Source organism: Halichondria panicea, chromosome 4 (assembly GCF_963675165.1).
Source record: "Halichondria panicea chromosome 4, odHalPani1.1, whole genome shotgun sequence".
NCBI lineage: Eukaryota > Metazoa > Porifera > Demospongiae > Suberitida > Halichondriidae > Halichondria > Halichondria panicea.
In genome coordinates, this window is record NC_087380.1 from 7,489,063 (window position 1) to 7,506,981 (window position 17,919).

At 43.4% G+C, this 17,919-nt stretch overlaps 4 protein-coding genes and 1 non-coding gene across 6 annotated transcripts; 4 read left to right on the plus strand and 1 right to left on the minus strand.

The window, feature by feature from the left end:
* The first annotated feature begins 966 nt into the window (after nt 1–966).
* On the plus strand, nt 967–7,710 carry LOC135335495 (trithorax group protein osa-like). 2 transcript variants are annotated; one of them, XM_064531009.1, is made up of 16 exons: nt 967–1,167; nt 1,207–1,280; nt 1,751–1,828; nt 3,333–3,548; nt 3,658–3,700; nt 3,891–4,027; nt 4,257–4,388; nt 4,608–4,851; nt 5,278–5,387; nt 5,671–5,847; nt 5,958–6,017; nt 6,333–6,447; nt 6,759–6,862; nt 7,087–7,230; nt 7,398–7,435; nt 7,557–7,710. In XM_064531009.1, the coding sequence occupies exons 1-16, from the start codon at nt 1,095–1,097 to the stop codon at nt 7,570–7,572; spliced, it is 1,761 nt and encodes a 586-aa protein (XP_064387079.1). In that variant the 5' UTR covers nt 967–1,094; the 3' UTR covers nt 7,573–7,710. The 2 variants fall into 2 exon arrangements, with proteins under 2 accessions (XP_064387079.1, XP_064387078.1); XM_064531008.1 differs by having other exon boundaries at nt 967–1,280.
* Nucleotides 7,711–7,766: 56 nt separating this feature from the next.
* On the minus strand, nt 7,767–11,267 carry LOC135335499 (WD repeat domain-containing protein 83-like). The gene is made up of 9 exons (XM_064531012.1): nt 11,126–11,267; nt 10,880–11,000; nt 10,583–10,688; nt 10,185–10,233; nt 10,010–10,136; nt 9,548–9,615; nt 9,384–9,492; nt 8,222–8,336; nt 7,767–8,008 (listed from the first exon to the last, which is right to left on the minus strand). Exons 1-9 carry the CDS (start codon nt 11,211–11,213, stop codon nt 7,835–7,837), a joined length of 957 nt encoding a protein of 318 aa, XP_064387082.1. The 5' UTR covers nt 11,214–11,267; the 3' UTR covers nt 7,767–7,834.
* Nucleotides 11,268–11,291: 24 nt separating this feature from the next.
* On the plus strand, nt 11,292–14,986 carry LOC135335498 (UV excision repair protein RAD23 homolog A-like). Its single transcript, XM_064531011.1, has 10 exons — nt 11,292–11,536; nt 11,816–11,894; nt 12,132–12,244; nt 12,397–12,449; nt 12,550–12,722; nt 12,960–13,087; nt 13,391–13,520; nt 13,837–13,964; nt 14,201–14,407; nt 14,768–14,986. The coding sequence occupies exons 1-10, from the start codon at nt 11,468–11,470 to the stop codon at nt 14,876–14,878; spliced, it is 1,191 nt and encodes a 396-aa protein (XP_064387081.1). The 5' UTR covers nt 11,292–11,467; the 3' UTR covers nt 14,879–14,986.
* Nucleotides 11,995–12,067, plus strand: Trnat-ugu (transfer RNA threonine (anticodon UGU)). The gene has a single exon. It is a non-coding gene; the product is annotated as a tRNA-Thr (tRNA).
* A 158-nt stretch (nt 14,987–15,144) lies between the features above and the next one.
* Nucleotides 15,145–17,695, plus strand: LOC135335496 (uncharacterized). The gene is made up of 3 exons (XM_064531010.1): nt 15,145–15,294; nt 15,524–16,294; nt 16,682–17,695. The coding sequence occupies exons 1-3, from the start codon at nt 15,292–15,294 to the stop codon at nt 17,570–17,572; spliced, it is 1,665 nt and encodes a 554-aa protein (XP_064387080.1). The 5' UTR covers nt 15,145–15,291; the 3' UTR covers nt 17,573–17,695.
* The last annotated feature ends 224 nt before the right edge of the window (nt 17,696–17,919 follow it).

Sequence of the window (17,919 nt, forward strand, 5' to 3'; positions counted from 1 at the left end):
GTTCAGAGTTCATGTGAAGCGCCCTGGAGTAGTGTCTCTACAGAATGTACATGAGTCTTATAACTGGCTGGCTATATTCCAAGAATAGACCATTGGAACGGTACGTTATAAGGCACACACAGTTACACATACTGGAGTTTGCAGCAACACACCTGTAAAAGTGTTGAGCGTTACGTGTTCCTTATATGGAATATTTGCACACCACTAGTCTGTTGTGTGTGGAGCATTGTCAGGAGTGCATGAATATTGGCATTGTCCACAGGAACACACAGTGCCAACACTTTGTTTGTGTGTTGCAAAGATTCTGCAAACTCCAGTTACATAAGAGTTGATGGTCTGAGAACATGATTATAATTGTTGAGAATTGTCTTTTTTTGTAGAATTTGTCCAGAGCAGCTTTTAGTATAACACTGACTTGATATGTTGATTCTCACCGCAGGGCAAAGATGAGGCCTTCTGTGAGTTCAACTTGACAGTAGTAGGTGGGTGAGAGCTAATGTGCTGTTGCATGGTGGTCATGTGCACTCAGCTATCTATCTATATATATGTAGTTGTTATCTAGTGCAGTCATAATTATGCACGCCTATACTGTGTACTGGAAAAAATCACGGTCACCTAACTTAGTTTGATGCTTCACAAAGAGTGCAGATATTGTAATTATTTTCACACACCATTCCCTCTTCCCTCCCTCCTCACACAGATGGAAGCTTTGTTTGTCTGGAGTCAGTGGCGTGCCCTGGCCAGTATGTTGGTATCAAGCCTGATGGATCAGTGAAGCTACCTAACCAAACCAAGACTGGGCCTCATGGCAGGTTCATCCCCTCACTGCATATATAGCTAGATAGTGAACTGAACAATTCCTTTATATTGTGTGTTTTGTGTGTTTTGTAGTATGGATGATTTATTCCATTTATCTATGGTTTTATGCAAAGCTATTAGCCCCTCCCCCTTATTGCATAACTCACTGCTTTTGCACATGATATTTATAATTATGTGTACGTGAGACAGTGCACGATCGATTAATCAACTATCTAGCTAGAATTAGATCTCTAGACTTCCATAGCAGTTTTGGTTCTACTGCGCAGAGGTTCAGTATGTCCTACCCACCTCCGCAAGGCTACTATCAGCAAGGCGGGTACCCACAGGCCCAGGCACCACCGCCTGGAGGTCAAGGTTACCCCCCACCAGGAGGACAGCAGCCTGGAGGTCAAGGTTACCCCCCACCCCAGCAACAGCCACCAGCTTATGGCCAGCCTCCTCCAGTATCTCAAGGATATGGGGTGAGGTGGTAAAGGCTCTGTGAGACTATTATATACCTCGCTCAATCATAATTAAATATAAACGATATTCATTTGTGATATTTTTGAATGTCGACTAGCTGCCGTATAACGTCTAATAAAATAAAGGCGCGACTTTAATCTTAGCGGCGCCAACTTGAACACTCTAATTTTTATTGGCTCTAATTATGCGCCAAATGAAGCCATCAAAGCATTTATCCTGCATTGAACGTGGGCGTCACTCTAAATGAGTGCGCCAGTTAAGAGGCTCATGTATTTTTCATCTCTGTTCTATTTTGTGCACCAAAGAAAATCTAATTTTTTGTGATGCCTTATTAACGGTAGCTATCTTTAAAATTGTAGAGAATGTGTATCGTGTGGAGATTGCATGATGTTATGTTATATACTCGGCACTTTACCTTATTCATCACCCCCCACACTCACACACGCCCACACACACACCCACACACTAGGCCCCACAGCTCTCGTCCCAGATGTCCGGAATGAGCCTGCAACAGGGACCACCCCGTGCTGGAGACACTGCTATACTGGTGAGCTACTCCGTATATAGTATCTAGTATAGTGTCCATGGAAAACCCTTGAGCTGTCTAGCTGGCCCAGGGGGGAGGGTGGAACAGGGCCAAGTACTGTTAATGCTGTGTATTGTATAGTTAGGTTTATAGAGCATGGTGGACTGTATGACCTGATGCACACTGTAAGGCATGGTTTCAATACTTTAGCTTTGATAGTGTGTATTTGGTGATTGTTGACTGTGAGAGGTGGAATACTTTGATGAAATTGGAACTCAAAATAAGAGCATAATAATCTATGTTTTGCCAACAGCTGACCATTACAATAGTCCCATCCTATGGCTACCATGGTGTCCCTATGGCTATGGTGGTGTCCCTATGGCTACCATGGTGTCCCTATGGCTATGGTGGTGTCCCTATGGCTACCATGGTGTCCCTATGGCTACCGTGGTGTCCCTATGCTACCATGGTGTCCCTATGGCTATGGTGGTGTCCCTATGGCTATGGTGGTGTCCCTATGGCTATGGTGGTGTCCCTATGGCTATGGTGGTGTCCCTATGGCTATGGTGGTGTCCCTATGGCTATAGTGGTGTCCCTATGGCTATGGTGGTGTCCCTATGGCTATAGTGGTGTCCCTATGGCTATGGTGGTGTCCCTATGGCTATAGTGGTGTCCCTATGGCTATGGTGGTGTCCCTATGGCTATAGTGGTGTCCCTATGGCTATGGTGGTGTCCCTTTAATACACTGGCTTTGGTATATGTGGGAATTAGCAGACTATGTGTGTTGTGGGTCTGCACCTGATAGAGAAACTACATGTACTTACAGCAATGCATATCCTGGTTGAAGCTATATAGAGAGATGAAGCTATATTGAAAGGCTTAGCAATGTGTAATTAATGACTGTCACTATTCAGGTTAAGTTTCTAATGTTCTTGTATACAGTATTGTGTAGATGGAAGTATGTTATTGTGTGTGGATTGTTTCCATCATCACCTTTAGGTGTGGTGATACACCCTACTATGTGTGATATCATCATGTCATGTGCTGGCAGTACAGTTCCAAATAGCATACTTTACATCATGTGATCCCTATACAGAGCATATAAATGAATGTGTTTATTCCCTAGACAGAGATGTGTCTATTGTATTCACATTTACCATGAATGATTTCCACACACACAAAAACAGATGTTGTATTGTATTTTGTATCGCCATGAGAATACTGCTCTGTACACGTACATGACTGCATGCTGGAACAACCACATTGATACTAATATCTTAGCTGGCTAGGAGTATAACCATCTATTGTCAATGTGCTAGCTTGTATTTGCTTAATTCTGAAGAAGCTACAGTTGTATATATATATATATATATATATATAGCAAACTTAACGGAATATCAAACAGCTGTCTTTCCATTTGTGCTATAATAATTATGTAAGTTTATGTTTTACTTTTCCTGGCACAAGTACACAGCTGTGATTAACTCTTATTGACCTCCCCCCCCCCCCTCCTCTGCCCCTGCAGTCTTGCTTCACAGAGGGCAATGTGGTGATCCTTCAGTCTCGTGCCAGCGAGAAGTCCCTCCGTGTATCACAGGACGGGGAGGTCCAGGGGACAGGGGCACACGGACCATTCGCTCAGTTCCGTGTCCATGTGAAACGCCCTGGGGTCGTATCACTGCAGAATGTGAAGAACCCTGATTACTGGCTGGCTGTGTTCCAGGGGAAGACAGTGGGGACGGTAATTAATGTTTATGAAAATGAAACCTTGTTGTTGGTTGAATATATTATGTGTACCTGTACCTACCTACTGTACATGTACTCATGTCATGGTTGTTGTCTCTGTGCAGGGCAAGGGTGGTCCCTACTGTGAGTTTATGGTCAACGAAATTGGTGAGTTAATTCTAATAAATATTTGTGTACTAAACTGTTTGTATACCCCCCTCCACACATGCACACACACCCACACACACACACACACATACACCCACACACACACACCACACATACACACACCCACATACACCCCACACACACACACACACACACACACACACACACACACACACACACACACACACAGAGGGTCGCTTCGTAGCCCTGGAGAGTGTGAGCACTCCTGGACAGTATGTGGGTATCCTCCCTGATGGTTGTGTCAAACCACCTGATCAGACACGCACTGGAAAACACGGTCGCTTTGTAGTCACGGTGCATGTTCGTGTAAGTACAGCCAGCCCCTGTACCAATACTATCCTCGTTCTCGGCCCAACTTGTCTCTATTGTAACGAAGAGTGTTTTAATCGGCCTGGGAACGAGGCTAATACTCAATGCTCTGGGTATAATAATTATAAGGCTTTGGCTATTGTGTCATGTTCATGCTTTCATTGTTCTATCTAATCCAAATCATATTTCTAATTTATGCAATGTTACTGCACTGCTCTCCCTCCAGGCTGGCCCGGCCCCTCAGGCCCAGCCGTCGCCCCCGCAGCCTCACTACCCACCTCCGGCTCAGCAGGCCCAACCGTCCCCCCCGCAGCCTCACTACCCACCTCCGGCTCAGCAGGGACCACCCCCAGCCCAGGTAACTACATAACAGAGCCTCTCCTAGTAACTAGCCTCCAGGCTTGCCAACAAACGATAGATTTTCAATTGATCCCCCCCCCACACACACACAGTACCCTGTGCCTGGGTACCCCCCACCTCAGCAATTGCCCCCCCCCCCCCACTCACACACACAGTACCCTGTGCCTGGGTACCCCCCATCTCAGCAATTGACCCCCCCCCACACACACACACACAGTACCCTGTGCCTGGGTACCCCCCACCTCAGCAACAGCCAGCAGGCTACCCCCCACCACAAGCTGGGTACCCCCCACAGCAACAACAGCCCCCTCCCGAGCACCAGCTACCGTATGGATACAAAGTGACGGATGCCTTCCAGGCTGGCAACGTTGTTCAGCTCATATCCCGGCCGACAGGCCTACCACTTCAAGTGCTTCGTGGATTCTTCACTTCTACTGCAGGACAACTTGGCACCACTGACAGTGAGTGGTTCTCTATCAGTTGCTACTAGAGTAGTCTCAACTTTGCCAACTCCAGTACTCTCAAAATGAAGGAGACCTTAGCGTTAAATCTTTGAATGGCCATAACTTAAGTTGCGTTGATTCAATAACGTTAATTTTAAGATTTTTTGAACGCTTAGAAAGATACCTTTCAAATGGTGTCATCAAAGTTCATATTTAAGAGATAAAAGTATTTGCCAATTTGGCCATAACCATGGATAATAATAGCCCATGGTCCAAGACCAAAAAATGACAAATTACGGCCCATTCCAAATTTGAGATTTGAGCATGCGATCTGAACGAGCTCCTTCTAAGCATTCATAATATCATAAAATCGTTGAATTTGGACCATCAGAACTCTAGTTACAGAGCCAACTCTAGTGTTCTGTTTTTAACCACCCCTCCCAGGTCAATGGAATGTCGTTGTGCCCCAAGGCTGTGCCCCTGGAGTGTTCATGCTACATAATGTCAAGTGGCCTGGAATGTACCTTGCTGTGAAGAAGGGGAAAGTTCACAATGTGAGTCGTATAAAAAATGAAGCACACTCGCCAGTTAGCCCTGCCCATTTCGTCCTTTGACCTTTCCAACAGCTAAATTAAGGGCAGCGATAATCTGTTTCCATAAGTCATTATATAGCTGGATGGAAACTAAAGTTACTTCATTAATTATGCAAAAAGACTGAGGTACATGTATAATCCTTCTAGCTGAAGTTTTGTCGATACTTGCTAATGACGTATAATTACTAGTTTCCTTGTCAAAAGGCTGTTTTAAATATCTCCCTCCCGTGTATCTGTTTCTCAGGGCAACGGTGGACCATTCTGCCATTTTGTAGCGCGCACTCATCCGGACAACTATGTTAGCTTTCTATCAGTGGCCAACTCCAACCAATATCTAGCGTTTGCTGAGCATGGCAACGCTGTCGCCACTAACAGCGTGGCAGAGTCTGACATCCGCACTCAGTTCTACATCAGGATTAATGTAAATATCTCCTATTGTACAGTTCAGTTAATTGTCTACAGTATGCACACTTTAGTAGCCCAATGTGTAATATTTTGTGTGAACATCTTGAATTATTTCTCCCCCTTCAGAAAATGAGACACGGTCACTCATCCACCATCAGCACTCCCTTTGGAAGGGCCTCCCTGGCAGTAAGTACACAACACTGCTGCAAGAGTTAGTATCATATAACATCTATGCACACGCTGCGATTTTGTAAAAGTCTTGCTATTATTGTCACCTACAGTACACAGGTTGACCTCTTGTAATTATTTGCTTGTAATTTTGACAAAAGCAAAGGCCCAATATATTCAGCCTATTTGGGTAGCTCTGTTTAAGGGCCTGCAATTTGTGTTCTGATTGTCCAATTGTCCAACTTTGTACTGCCCTGCCCTACCCTGATATATAATTTTCCCTTTAACCCCTACAGAACCTGATATATAATTTCCCCTTTAACCCCTATACAGAACCAGCTGACGGATGGCTGTGTAGTCCAGCTCTACCTCAAGTCCAACAACTTTTATCTGTCGATCAATGCTGCTGGAATTTTGCAGAATATTGTCAACGGGAACGACAAACACAGTACGTTGCTCAGTTGTCTCAAGCACATTACGTATAATACCGTATAGCGCGAAATTTTCGAGGGGCTTAATTTTCGCGGATTTCGTGGGTTAGAATCCTACACGAAAATTAAGTCCACGAAAATTGAATTACCTGCTATAGCATGCATAGATTTAAAGGCGTGGCTTCCGGTAAGCAGTCATTCCGCGAACATTGTGCAACGAAATAGCTTTTAGAGGCTAATCCACGAAATATAAGTGCCTCGAAAATTTCGCGCTATACGGTAATAGCACCTAAAACTATAAAGTGATATGCCTTTCTCTCCCTCCCAGCATTCTTCAAGGTATCTGATCGTGGGATGGGCATATACTCACTGCATGCTTACAAGTACCCAGGGTACAGAGTTCGGATGCAGAATGGAGCTCTCGTGGGGAAGGTGTGTGAGGGGTGTGTGTGGGGGGGTGTAGTGTGTGTGTGTGTGTGTGTGAGGGGTGTAGTGTGTGGGGGGGGAGGTTATCTACAATGAATGCTCTACAGTCTTTTGTGTGGGATGATATTTCTTGTGTTCAAGCTATACCGACAAGCTTCTCTCAATATGTGTGTGTGTGTGGGCGTGTGTGCCTCCCTACGAGCACACTAAGTACAACCTTCACCTCACAGGGTTCTCCGGACTTGGCTAGCGACTTTCGTCTCAAGGAGAGCGTTGATGGGACAGTCAGCTTTGAGAGTGTGATACAATCAGGATCATACGTCGGGATAAAGGGACCGGCTGGATTCCAGACCAAGCTCTACATATTCCTCGTGGTAACTATGGATACTCTACAACATTATAATTGTGTTTTAGAAAACTCCATAAAAAAATTACTCTGCGTTAGTTTGTTTTTGTGTTGTTTTCTAGTAGCTGCATTAGCATGTGTGTGAGTACTAGAGCTTGCACTAGCTAATACGCTTGTTTTGTTTCTCTTCTCTAGACTATCCAGAAGTTTGGTGGATCTGAAACTATTACAAAGTAAGTTTTGTACTAGCTACAGGTGCCTTATTACTAGAATGTCTTGCTGGTGAAAAAACCTTTGCAAATGAGCCAAATAAGCAGAGATCAACTACATACAATGTGTCCTCTCTTTATGCAGGACTCCTCTGAACTGAGAGACTGTGCCACTTAATGTGGATATTTTGTGACAATATTTAATCTATTATAGTGATTGTTAGTACTTTGCACAGTAAATGCTTAAATTGGACATGCAGTTTTTTTATTCATAATAATACTGTTTTTTGATCTGTGAATTGCGATGAAAAAATGATTAACTCACAGAAAATACATGTCCATATATAAATCACAGGTTAATATATTGGACAATTAGAAAGAGAAGGTTGAGGCTATTAATAATGTATGTAGCTATAGCGTTTATCATTGTTCGTCGTCATCCTGTTCTCTCCATCCTGTTGGTTTCCAGACAGTGACAGGGCCGTGAGATCCAGCTGATAGGAGGGTGGGGCGTGTGGGGTGCCAGCACAGGGAGTACACTATAGGGGGTTTCCTGTCCCCCTTCTTGCTCAGCTGTAGCGTGTGTACCAAGTGGCCCTGAGGGGATATAGATGAGTCAATATGCAACAGTAGACATTTAATGAAAGAATGCTGCAACTATTTTACTATAATTATTATATTCCATTCTACATAATTACATACATGTAGTTAGACACTGTTCAGGAAGTTTCCATGTGATTTAGAAGCCAAATTACTTGTAAGCAAAATCGTGTTGTAATATAATAAATTTTTGGTATGTAAGTAACATACTTCCACGAGGTCCCAGAAGCACACTCTCCCGTCCTCTGAGCCACTGATCACATGACTATCATCTTGAGACAGACAACTGTCCAACTTGTAGTCTGAGTTCACATGACCACTGTACCTGTACATACACGCACACACACACACGTGTAATAGTTACTGTCATATGAGAATGAATGGACGCTTATAGCAAACAATACAATGACACAATACCAGTTGTTTGTACAATAAAAATATTATGTTTTTCTGAAAGCTTAGAAAAAGACCTTTCAAATAGTGTCATCAAAGTTCATAATTGAGAGATAAAAGTAGTTGCCAATTTGACCGTACCATGGATTATAGCCCATGGTCCGAGGCCGAAAAATGACAAATTAGGGCCCTGATGAAATTTTGGATTGAAATACATCATTTGAAAGGTATTTTCCTAAGCTTTCAGAAAATCATAACAATTTTGACATTGGATCAATTGTACTGAAGTTATGGCTGTTGAAAGATGTTCAACTACACCCCCACCCCCTCAGTTCAATCAATTTCTTTCAGCTGCTATAACTTAAATTCTGTCAATCCAAAGTTAAAAATATTATGTTTTTCTGAAAGCTTAGAAAAATACCTTTCAAATAGTGTCATCAAAGTTCATATTTGAGAGATAAAAGTAGTTGCCAATTTGACCGTACCATGGATTATAGCCCGTGGTCCGAGGCCGAAAAATGACAAATTAGGGCCCCGATGAAATTTTGGATTGAAATACATCATTTGAAAGGTATTTTCCTAAGCTTTCAGAAAATCCTACAGTGAATTATGACATGCTCAAAACAATATGAAGCAGTACTGTACAATGGCAGGGAAATTTTTGGCAGTAGAATACTGTCCTACTGTCCTTATATAGAAACTAGTAGACACCCGAGATATTGTATATACCTTGAGAAACTATTCAAAGGGAAGTCTATCACATGACATGCTCTTAAGAACGAAAATCTGGACTACTAAAAATCAATCAATTTTGGTACTATAATTATATTGACTTGTGTTTTTTCTCAAAATGAGGCATTTCGACAATTAATCAACTGGGCAAAACTCCCTCACACTCCTCACACTCCCTCCTCCACTCCCCACCCTCCACTCCCCACCCTCCACTCCTCACACTCTTCACACCCCTCACAGGACTCACTCGTTGAGCATTTCGCCGCTGTCCTTGTCAAAGAGCCTCAGTTTACTGTCGAGAGTGGAGACCAGCACACAATGGCCGTCGTGGGAGTGGCTCACACATGTCACAGACTCTGTGGGGGGTGGTGTGGGTGGGGGTAATGGTTTTAACGCTAAAGGAAGACTCACGTCCAATGGTGTCTGTGAAGAGTTTCCCAAACCGCATGTCATAGCGACGAACCTTACCATCCACAGAGCTAGCATAAAGTAGGGAAATTGAATTAGTTTACGTACTTAAAGAACCAACTCTAGTAATATCGAAATGCAGACGACCTACATGTATAGCTACGAAGCAAGTATTCAATTGAAGCATCTTTGAATGTCCATAACTTTAGTTCTGCTGGTCCAATATCGTTAATTTTTGAACGTTTAGAGAGAGGGGCCTTTCAGATGATAATATTAAAAGTCTATTGTTTTTGAGAAACTAGCCCATATCATGGTATGTTCCCCATTCCAAATTTGGAATTTGAGGATACTATCTGAAAAAGCTCTTTCTAAGCTTTCAGAAATCATAAAATCGTTGAAATTGGACCACCAGAACTCTATTTAAAGACGACGTAATGTACTGCATGCTGATTAGTTTTGACTGACCCAGTGAGTATCTCGCTGTTAGTCAACCTAAGAGATGTGACGCTGTCCTTAGCCTCGTCCATCACCTGCACAGGGTCGTGAACCCTAGTACGGCAGTCCCATATCCGAACACTGGCGTCATAGGAACCTGTGTGGGAGGAGGGTATATACGAACTGAACTTTGTACTGAGCTCACCTGATATGATCAAGGTGGCCTCTTCATTGAATTTGACACAGTTGATTCTCTGTAGAGGAATAACAGTTACACAAGACCTGTCGTTTATTTAGCCTTAGCTGCAACCACCTCCCCCACACACACACGTACATATCCCCCACACACACAAGTACATATCCCACACCCACACACCCACACACGTACGTGCCCTCCCGTGTATTTAGGATGTATAATAAACCTAGCAGCTAGTCTATAATTATTAGATAGTGGTCACTATTGGGCAGACACTAACAGTGGCTGTAGTGAAGAGGTGAACACAGGTCCCACATGCTATGGATACTTTGGGTTGGAGACCCAGGCTGTATTATAGATGAGTGACCCTGTCATAATATCATGTGATGGATTACATGATCACTTACGCTGAGGTGTCCCCTCAGTTTTCTAATAGGTTGTCCGGTTCCCACGTCTAGTAGTAGCACCAACTTGTCCACTCCCCCTGACACTATACGACTGTTGTCATGTGATCTGCAGTAGCAGCAACCAATCATAATGAGTTGGATATAAATATAGCAAATCAGAATGCATCCGCTAACTGCTTAAAATTTGGCCCACTTTGCAAAGAAAAAAAAACTTTTTTTATAGAGTAAACAGGGAATACAGCAAAAAGATACCAAAATGATAATCAATGAATAATGACAGTATTTGTGTGTACTTACGAATCAGCGTCGAGCACCTCTGCACCGTGACCCGAGTACGACTTGACGGGCAACCCCTTGTGGGGGTTCCAGAGCCTCACAGTACGATCACTGCCACACGTCAGACAGTAACTGCCAGTCCCTGTATGCATGTACACAAGTATTAGGCCACAGTCATGTTTACTATTAATATTATTCATAATTATTCATATTTTCTCGAAGACGCATGCATGGAATTGCCCTAGTTCTCAATAAATGCATGCTCACTATTAAACCTGACAGCTCTCACGGCCCCTTGGTGTCCAAGCAGCTCAAATGCAACTTCTGTAGGTAGTGCATTCTCTGTGGAGGCCATGTTTGGTTAGGTACAGAAGGTGTATTAATAGGCTACATACAGAGTTATCTGGGCATGCTCCAAAGAAGGCGCTAATCACTGAGTCAGCACATTCTGCCACGCCATTTATGAGGGAAACCAGCTCATGCTGACAGACCATAGATATATAGAGTGTTTATGCTGTGTTGTATACAAGTGAGTGAGCTTTGTAAAATATCCTGAACTGTCTGTAGTACGCGCTCTGTGAGCTAGAAAACTGGTAAAGAATTATTAAGATGAGTGGTATCAAGATAAAGACATTACAACAGAAGACCTTCGAGGTTGACATTGAGCACACAGAAACAGTGAGATACTATTAAACTATCATTTTCAGTGTCTAGTTGTGATGTACGTGCACGCGTATATAAGTTTTAAAACTATGAATCCAACATTTTGTATGTACTGAATACCATCTCCACCTGTTATTATAATTATTGCGCAAACCATTCAGTAACTATGGAATTATTGATATCATTTTTGAATTTGCGTTTGTATTAAGCTAGATTGAATTCAACTGTGCACACTAGCTAGATAATAATTATCGCGTGTAGTCTTCATTAATAATAATATTTTGACGCTTGCAGGTGAGAGCTCTCAAGGAGAAGATCGAGGAAGATAAGGGAATGGAGTTCCAAGCCGATTTATTAAAGCTTATATATGCTGGTGAGAGACTTTAGTTACTAGGGGTCTACATGATTTATAGGTTGTATAGATAAGGTCTATTGAGGTTAAATTAGTGACTATCAAAATCTGGGTTATCTCTGCCTCTGTAGCTCAGTGGTTAGAGCACTGGTCTTGTAAACCAGGGGTCGAGAGTTCAAATCTCTCCAGGGGCTTCTTTTTTTGCTCCTGTACACAAGTTCCAGTTCTCAACATGTATGTTACGAAATTTATTTGCAGGAAAAATACTGGAGGACAGCCAACCATTGTCTAAGTATAAAATACAACCGAGTGGCTTTGTCGTTGTCATGGTGAGCAAGTCTCGTCCCCCTCCAAAACCAGCAGCAGAAGAGGTATTCATAATATTATAGCTTTACAGGAAATCCCGTAGATTATATTTCCTTGTGATTTTCATCAACAACAATAATTATTGTGGTTGCATTTTGGATTCTCTTTTAGTTTTAACACTAGTAAGCTACTTTATGTGTTCTCTTTGTGTGTGCAGTCATCTGAAGCCACGACAACCAGCGTAGAAGCATCTACCACAGCACAAGAAACGTATGTTATATAGAATTTTAAACCATAGTGTGAAATGCATTCTGTAGCTCTAAGAGAGAGGCCTCTTTCATACACACACCACCCACACACACACACACAGGCCCACCAGTCAGCAGCCTCCAGAAGCAACGGCCACCACTTCAGAGTCTGAAGGAGGGGTCTCGAGGATGGAAACAAGTGAGGCCACACCCACAGTCACGCCCTCAGCCCAAGGGTCGGACACCATAGAGAGTAGGAGTGAAGGGTCTCTCCTTCAAGCTGGCTCTACTCTAGGTGAGTGGAGGCTCTGTGTGTGTGTGTGTGTGTGTGGGGGGGGTGGGGGGGTGTGTGTGTGTGTGTGGGGGGGAGGTTGACAAAATATCACAGCAATGGTCATTTTCAGGAAATAGGAAGTCATAGCCCGTTCCAAATTTAGGATTTGATCAGTTGAATAGGCTTTTAATCATAAAATCTCTAAATTTGGACCATCAGAATTCTAGTTCACAGTGTTAATATTCTTTATCTTTGCAGTGACTGGCCCGGACCTGGATGAGGCTACAAGCAACTTGATGGCACTGGGCTATGAGCAAGACCAAGTAATCAGGGCCCTCAATGCAAGCTTCAACAACCCGGACAGGGCAGCCGAACTGCTCATGACTGTGAGTGTGGCCTGCCTATTGGGCCTGGTAGACACACATGTGTGAGTGTGGCCTGCCTGTTGGGCCTGGTAGACACACATGTGTGAGTGCGGCCTGCCTGTTGGGCCTGGTAGACACACATGTGTGAGTGCGGCCTGCCTGTTGGGCCTAATAGACATAGTATAGTATGTGTATGGTGTTCGGTTATGATGGGGGAATAACGTGTACATGTGACTGTTTGTATGCTTTGTAACTACATAGTTTATGGTTTAGTGTGTAGATTGTTATCTGTATAATCATGCTGTACTCTCTTCCTGTGTTTAGGGTAATGTACCAAACGACCCTATACCCACTGCTCCGGAGGGGATGGAGGAGGAGCCGGGGGAGCAGCCCTCTAGGGATATCCCCCCTGGCCAACAAGGGGAGGGAGAGTCTGCCGGTGGACCACCGCCAGGTGAGCTAACTGAATACCATAATTATTATACTCATTTTTCGTATGGTGAATTTTTGTATTATAAAAAAACTGGGAAATATTAATGTATAGTACGTCACCATCCTGAGCTGTACGCATATTTAGAATACGAAATATTAAACTTGTTAGTTGATACGAAAATGTACACTGGTCAACGAAAATTACCCGCTATACAGTAACTATCTTGGTTCTTCAAATTGACAAATGTCACCTTCAGTGTATTGCACTTAACACTGACTATTATACTATTATACTATTTGCATAACTTGATGCTTTTGTTTATCTAATACAAATACAGCAAATCCTTTTGAGTTTCTTCAAGACAGACCTCAGTTTCAGCTGCTGCGTACTTTGGTCCAACAGAACCCTGGGTCCTTGCCCAATCTCCTCCAACAGATAGGACAGGCCAATCCACAGCTCTTGCAGGTATACTGTACATGTCGTGCTCTCAACATAATTATGGTACTGAAATGTTCATAGAGTTCAGCTTGCCCCCCAAAATAACAAATATTTTACTCCACTATACGGTGGTAGTGCAAGGAACTCAAATGGTTTTTTTACTTATCTCCCCCTCCCACACACACACACGCACGCCCACACATACACATACACACACACACACGCGCGCGCCCACACATACACACACACACACACACACACAGTTGGTCTCATCTAATCAACAAGCTTTCATTGACATGCTCAACCGTCCCTCACCAGGCGAGGGGGTAGGGGCAGGTCCAGTGGCGGGAGCGGGGGCGGGGGCTCCCCCTCAAATACCACAGGGGCTTTCCCCTCAAATACCACAGGGGCTTCCCCCTGGAGCAGTATCCATACAAGTGACGCCAGAGGAGAAGGAAGCCATTGAAAGGGTGAGTTACGTTGATACAGTTACGATAACTGTAAGTGGTGAGTGTTTTAATTAGGCGATTTGGTGGATTTTACAGAAGATCGCCAAATCTAAAGAACTGTCAAATTCAAAAACACCATCATTTGACCATTTGAACTGACTTGGCGTTTTTTAATTTGGCGTCTCAGGCATGGCTACTACAGCAAGACGTTGTATCCATCGGTAAACTTTAATTTTAATTTGACGGTTTTAAATTTGGTAAAATTCACTCAATCACCAAGTTTCCCTGTTATCAGGTATCAAATGTTAGGTTGCAATATAATTATAGCGGATAGTTTTTGATATTGAGATAATTATGTTATCTGTATTAACTCCATTGCAGCTGAAGGGGCTCGGGTTTGCAGAGAGTGCTGTGATCCAGGCCTTCGTTGCTTGTGACAAGAACGAGGAATTAGCTGCCAATTTCTTGCTTAGTGAAAATGACAGAGACTGACTGTAGCTGTTTGGTGCAACCATTTACTACTTCTATGTATACCTTTATAGCCTCTATTATGTTGTGCTTCTAAATTATTGATGTATTAATTGTTATTGCCAGTTTCAATTTGTGGTCATCTTGCACATGTGGATTATAACCCTGCATGAGCTACACTATTATGGTGTGTACTGCAGCTTGGTTGGATCCCCCAGTTTTTTTGTCATTGAAAAATTATGGGAAAGATCGTCTTTATAAGAAGCGGTTATCTAGTGAAAAGGTCGTCATAGAAAAAGCTGTTGCAGTGTTTATGTGAAAGTCTAATTACTGCCCACGTGTGAATTTCTTTGACCTCGTGAGTTAGGTATCCACATCTCTGTCTGGTTTACTGTACCTTACTCCCACTCTGTCTTACTCCCTGCTCAGACCTGCTGATGGTACGTTCATTAAATCCATACCAATTAACGTAGTGCATAAAAACCATAGGTACATGACACTCCACCTCCAGTGCCTACCCGGCCGGCCCCTTACAGTGTGTGTATACATGACACTCCACCTCCAGTGCCTACCCGGCCGGCCCCTTACAGTGTGTGTATATGTATACAGCTAGCTCTCAGTACATACTTTGTAGGCATCACCAAGCCAACCATTCTCTCTCCCTCACAGAGTTATTCCAGTCCTCACCAGCAATGGCCGCCTCCTCTACCCGGACCCGTGTCCCGTATCACCGTTACCAGGGACTACGCTCACGGTAAGACCACCCCTCGTGACGATAATCAACTGGACCTCTTCAGTAAAGGCCTAGCGGATATTGAGAGGCGACGTGCACTGCGTCATAGCCGAAAACACGCTAGGAGTAGTGCCAGCAGTGATGATCACATAAAGAAGGAAAGATTTGAGGGGGATCATGGCCACAGCTACAGTACACACAGCATTAACAGTGCCTATCAAAGCCAAGATGCAACCAAACATGAATTCTCTCAAGGGTTGCCCGATCATGATGGACGCTACTATGACCAACCCAGCGGAGGTAGCTATGGCAATGGAGACAAGACGTACCGTTACGAGCACGACTACCAGAATGGTGGCAGTAGTTACTGGGACGACCAAAAAGGGGGTTACCCTAATCACGAATATGTCCCCGAGAACAATTACAATCATCCTGCTGCAGAGATGTTTCAAGAGGAGCTGCAGTATCTTGATGGCGATATTGAACGTGAGAGAACGGACCCAGCTGTCGGCTACGAGTGTGATGTGTGTCGCATCTCTGTGAACAGCGTGTCCGTACTGCAGACCCACTTTGCTGGCTCCAAACATAAGAAGGCCCTGGCTAAGAGGGGCATGTCCAATGCTCTGGACGATCTCGTGAAGCTACCAAAAGATGAGACAGTGAGGAAGAGCATACTGAGATGTACGCTATGCAACGTCATCATCCAGGTGAGCCAGTAAGTATTGTACATGTATATATCGTATAGCGGGTATATTTAGAGAGTATAAATTTTCGCGGATGTGCCTTTAGAAAGGTTTTCGCGGATTTAATTTTCGTGGAATAGCGCCTTTTTTGCAGCATGCATGCATTAAATATTAAATTCGCGGTTATAATTGTTCGCGGTTCATGCCTAATCCACAAAAACCACGAACATTTATACCCTCGAAATATACAGTTACTGATTGAGTGATTTTGCCATAATTATTGCAAATTCAAATTCTTAAAATTTCTGCTGATTTAGCTCATTTACAAAGGTTTAATATTTTAGTAATACAGTATGTATGTCTACCTGAGATTATTATAACTTTTTTCTTCTTTCTTTATTACCACTGCAGGGAACAGAAATGTACTTGCACTCCATGAGCGAGCAGCATCAGGAAATGCTCATTAGTGCCACTCCGAAAGAGATGATCGACAAAATGACCAAAACGATTGACGGAGAAACAGGTTGGTATGAAACAGTAGACGTTCAAAATGAAGGCGAAACAGAATATCAAAGATACAAGTGTGCCGTGTGTGACCTCATGCTCCCAAACAGACAATCATACGAGCTCCATGTACAAGGAAAAAAGCACGAAAAGAAACTTCGATGGACAAATTCTGACAACCGAGACCCTGATGACGGAGGATACGAAAGTGCCCAGTTTTGGTGCAGTATTTGCTGCGTTTTTTGCTCGACTGCTAACGATCTTGACAAGCACTTCTCTGGTAAGCAGCATGCCAAGATATTACGTACAAAAGGTGTGAGCAAAGAGGTGATTCATGATACTCTACCTGAGAACACGAAGCTTTTCCCGACCATCCCTGACCCACCCACCAGAGCACTCAATCTATATGATAAGAATCTCTGCGAGACCAAGCCCAAGCCCAAGAAGGGATTGTATGGCTCTCTGCTCAGTGAAACGTTGCCCTCTCCTCATTCGTCGTTCAGTAACGAACAACGTCCATCCACCTCCTCACAGCTGCTAGTGTCTCCACCTGTGGCAGCTGGAGCTCCTCCACCACCAGAGGATTCTGGAGAACGTACCTTATCCCTCTCAGTCGGTGCTTTCCTGCGGTCTATCAACGGGGAGGACCCTACGCCTAAGAAGAAGCAATCAACCACGACCAGTCACGGCGCACAGTCGTCAGTGGTGTCACAGCTAGCCTCGAAGAAGCACTTCACACACAGAAACCCAGCTATGTTAGTACAGTATCCTGTCATCAAGCGTCGTCGGTACACATGAGCCAACTGAACAGTATCTGTAATTGTAATAGCCAATTGATGTTTAATTTGTTCTTGATCATTATTTATCTGGTTTGTATTATATGACTGTCTTCTTTGTTAAGAAAAGATTGTTAAGAAATTATTGCTAAATAAAGTATGCAATAATTTATTATTGGGTATAGATAGATGGCACATATATATAATTATGTACGAACATTATGAGAAAAAGGTATGATGTAGATATGGAACCCATCCATGCATGGTCCTCTCTAGCTGAGTCAGCAAACTACATGTACAGCTGCTACAGATCATGTGCATGGTTACCCATATTGTACATTGACAGTGGATATAATAATTATATAGTAT